Below are 3,562 nucleotides of genomic sequence, written 5' to 3' on the forward strand. Positions count from 1 at the left end.
GGCAAAAGAGAGTCACTTACTGTTATAGTTTCTTCAATGAGAATATTGACCAAAGTTACCGTGGTCTTTTCCGTAGGCTTTTCCTTCCACGGCTAAACCTAAACTGTCCTCCCCTCTTTTTACACGAGAACATTACTGTGTGATACACGATCCCTATTGATCAGCCTTTCCTTTTTTTTTTTCCTTCTTTCCCCCTCCCAAAAAGAAAAGCTCTACATTGTATTTGTCCCATCTTCGTTGAGCCCTGTGTGGCTAATAAAAGAAATGTATCTATCTACCTATCAAGCATATAGATTGTGGTTTCGATTCCTGAATCAGGTGATGTATTGTGTTCTTGAGCAAAATAATTTATTTCACAACGCTCCAGTTCCCTTGACTGGCAAAGATGAGTAATCCTGCGATGGACTGGTATCCCTTCCAGGAAATAAATGTATACACCACAGAATCCAGGAAACCAGCTTTTGGATCCTACAGCTTGGGAAAGACTTGATCCTTTTTGAAAAAGAAAGGCAGCCATCTAGCAGAATTATGAGCTCACCTGATAAAATGTATTGTAACATTTTTTGTACCCTTGCATTTGAGTTCTAATTCCTCTTAGTTTGACTTTGCCATTCATTTTTTGGGGGTTAATAAAACAAGTTTCAGTGAAGCACTGGGGTCAGTTCGTTGGTCTTCATGTTGCTGAACATTAGCAAACTTCTTCTTTTCTGCTTCTCCCTTGGCTACGTATACCTGTCACCCAACCTCCCTTCTGGCTATCTTGTACAGTTCCCTGCTACGCCCACTCTTCCAGGCTTTCCAGGCCTGTTTCTTTGCTCTGATGGCCTTGTCTACCATATTATTCCACCGCCTCGTTACTCTAGGTTTGGAAGGGACTTTGCACCAGCCACATATTTGGTCTGTGGCACTCAGTAAGCTGTCCCGTAGGAATTTCCGGGTCTCGCTCTTGGCATCCTTCTGGCCTCAAGTCTAAAGCCACTAATAACTAGTCTATACTAGTGGGGTACATTCTTCACCAGGGAGGGTCTTTGTATTTAAGAGCAACCATGCATCCCGCTGTCTGGTGAGGATGAAATCAATCTGGCTAGCAGAGTCACCTGATTGATAGGTTTTCAGGTGGCTGTCTGGCTTCCTGAAGTTAGTGTTGCAGATTAATAGGTTGCATGCATTACAGAACTCCAGTAGCCTAGTTCCCTCTTCGTTTCGGGAACCAATTCCATGGACCCCGTGAACACCATGGAAGACATGCCTGGTGGTGAGCTGGCAGAATTGTTAGCATGCCAGGCAAAATGCTTAGCAGTATTTTGTCTGCCTTTATATTCTGAGTTCAAATTCTGTCAGGGTTGACTTTACCTTTCATCCTTTCAGGGTTGATAGAATAAGCCCCAGTTAAGCACTGGGGTTGATGCAATTGACTATTCCCCTCCCCACAAAATTTCAAGCCTTGTGCCTATAGTAGAAAGGATTATTATTATTATTATCAATGTTATAATTCTGTGTGTTATTATCGTAATATCAAAACCATATTTCTTTTTGAAGAATGACAAAAACAAGAAACTCTCTTTAGCATTTATTCTTTATTTCTTTGTAGATTGTTGCCTGTTATTTCTGAAATGAAAGTTCACTGCCAAAAATATCTTTTGCTCTACCCACGCTGTTGTAAAAGACTTAAACAATTCTGTGATCAACATATCACAAACTTTCGACAGATTCACAATGCATCTGCAGGGAGAAATACCTCATCTTTCAAGTTCACCAAATACGGTTTCCCAAACTCACATTGGTTCCATATCAAACAAAAACAACTGCAAAGCTTCCAACACAATCAGCTCCGCTGCTTCTCTGATGTCCCCTGTAAATTCAATGATCTTATTTCCCCTGCTAACAAACAAAGAGCACAGAAAAGTATGCAATTGGTGAAACCAGTGCGTAATTTTCCATTAAAGAATGATTTTAAAAGAGCAGCAATTTTAATACCAATGTGTATGGTAGATGGGCAGCTTTCTTTACTGCTTACACTTCGGTCAATTCACTTGAAGAATCATCGCAGAGAAGTAAGGTGAGTAATGGTTTTAAATTTTGATATCAGGTAGGGGACTCCGAAAGGGGTCTCAGAGAGTAGCATCCCTGCCTTCCTGGGCTAGTTTTCCACCACATTTCTTAAAAATCATGGTAGAGGCCTTAGTCTCATGTCTAGAAACTGAGGTTGGGAGTAAGCAAGGGCATGCTTCCTGTAGAAAATCCAGCTCCAAAAAAGCCTCATGATAGCAAAGGAGAATGGGAACCAACCAGCCCAAAGGTCCGTCTGACTGACTCCCGTGCTGGTGGCATGTATAAAGCACCAACCGATCATGGCTGATGCCAGTACCCACTGACTGGCTCTTGTGCTAGTGGCACGTAAAAAAGCACTATCCGAACGTCGATGCCAGGGCTGTCTGAGTGGTGGCATGTAAAAAGCACCCACTACACTCTTAGAGTGGTTAGCATTAGGAAAGGCATCCAGCTGTAGAAATATTGCCAGATCAGATTGGAGCTTGGTGCAGTCAAACCGTCCAACCCATGCCAGCACGGAAAATGGACGTTAAACGATGATGATGATGATATCAATAACTATAATGTAACTTTTATCATATTTCTTGGTGCTTATACGAAATGAAACATGAATATTAATTTCCAAAGCAAATGTATTTATTACTTAAAAACAAAACAAATTTCTTATTTGTATAATTCCTTCCATAAATATTCTATCAGTTACTCCTCCTCTTCTCCTTGTTTCTCTTTCACTCTTTCTTTCTTACTGTGTCCAGTTGTGGCTTGTGTTTGTTTATATAGAGCATTCTTGTATTCACTGCATGTTCCCAAGCCTGTCCCTCCATGTTGACTCTCTCTCTCTCTCTCTCTCTCTCTCTGTGAAATCAACCGACCAATCCTTTGTATCAGCCTTTATTATTCCAGAGAGATTATCTCCCCTTAAACATTAATCTCTCTGTGATTTATTCGGAATGAACATATGGAGACTTTCAGCTGCGCAGCCTGAAAACAAATTTGTTTTGAGATTTAACCTTTGAAACCCTATATCTATATCATTGATAAGAAAATATTGATAATGTTTTTAGAGAATACTACTATTATCTGGAGTTTTATCAGGTGATCACAGTTCCTTACCTGCCAAACAATGTAGTTACTGATGAATCAGTCTTTATACATTGGACTGGATAATAGCTGTTGTTGTTATTGTACAGATAAGACCCTTAGCCAAGTCTTTTGTGAGGACCAGTTCTGGAAGGTCAGGCAGTTTTTCTTTGCCCAGTGGCTAAGCTAAAAGAGATTGTATACTCTTTACTCTTTTACTTGTTTCAGTCATTTGACTGTGGCCATGCTGGAGCACTGCCTTTAGTCAAGCAAATTGACCTCAGGACTTATTCTTTGTAAGCCTAGTACTTATTCTATCTGTCTCTTTTGCTGAACCGCTAAGTTATGGAGACGTAAACACACCAGCATCGGTTGTCAAGCGATGTTGGAAGGGGACAAACACAGACGCACAAACATATACACTATACAT

General features: G+C 40.6%; 1 protein-coding gene across 5 annotated transcripts in view; it reads left to right on the top strand.

Moving 5' to 3' along the window:
• The window catches only part of LOC106873758 (mitochondrial coenzyme A diphosphatase NUDT8), a 30,644-nt gene that overhangs the window by 16,691 nt on the left and 10,391 nt on the right, over window positions 1-3,562 (top strand). For 4 of the 5 annotated variants that reach the window (XM_052969087.1, XM_052969088.1, XM_014921259.2 and 1 more), the window contains one exon: window positions 1,592-2,059. In XM_052969087.1, coding sequence (XP_052825047.1) covers window positions 1,614-2,059 — 446 coding nt within the window. In that variant the 5' untranslated portion in view covers window positions 1,592-1,613. Of the gene's footprint in view, window positions 1-1,591; window positions 2,060-3,022; window positions 3,148-3,562 lie in introns of those variants that run through there. The other variant, XM_052969089.1, reaches the window with a different exon arrangement.

This window comes from Octopus bimaculoides, chromosome 6 (genome assembly GCF_001194135.2).
Source record: "Octopus bimaculoides isolate UCB-OBI-ISO-001 chromosome 6, ASM119413v2, whole genome shotgun sequence".
Taxonomy (NCBI): Eukaryota; Metazoa; Mollusca; class Cephalopoda; order Octopoda; family Octopodidae; genus Octopus; species Octopus bimaculoides.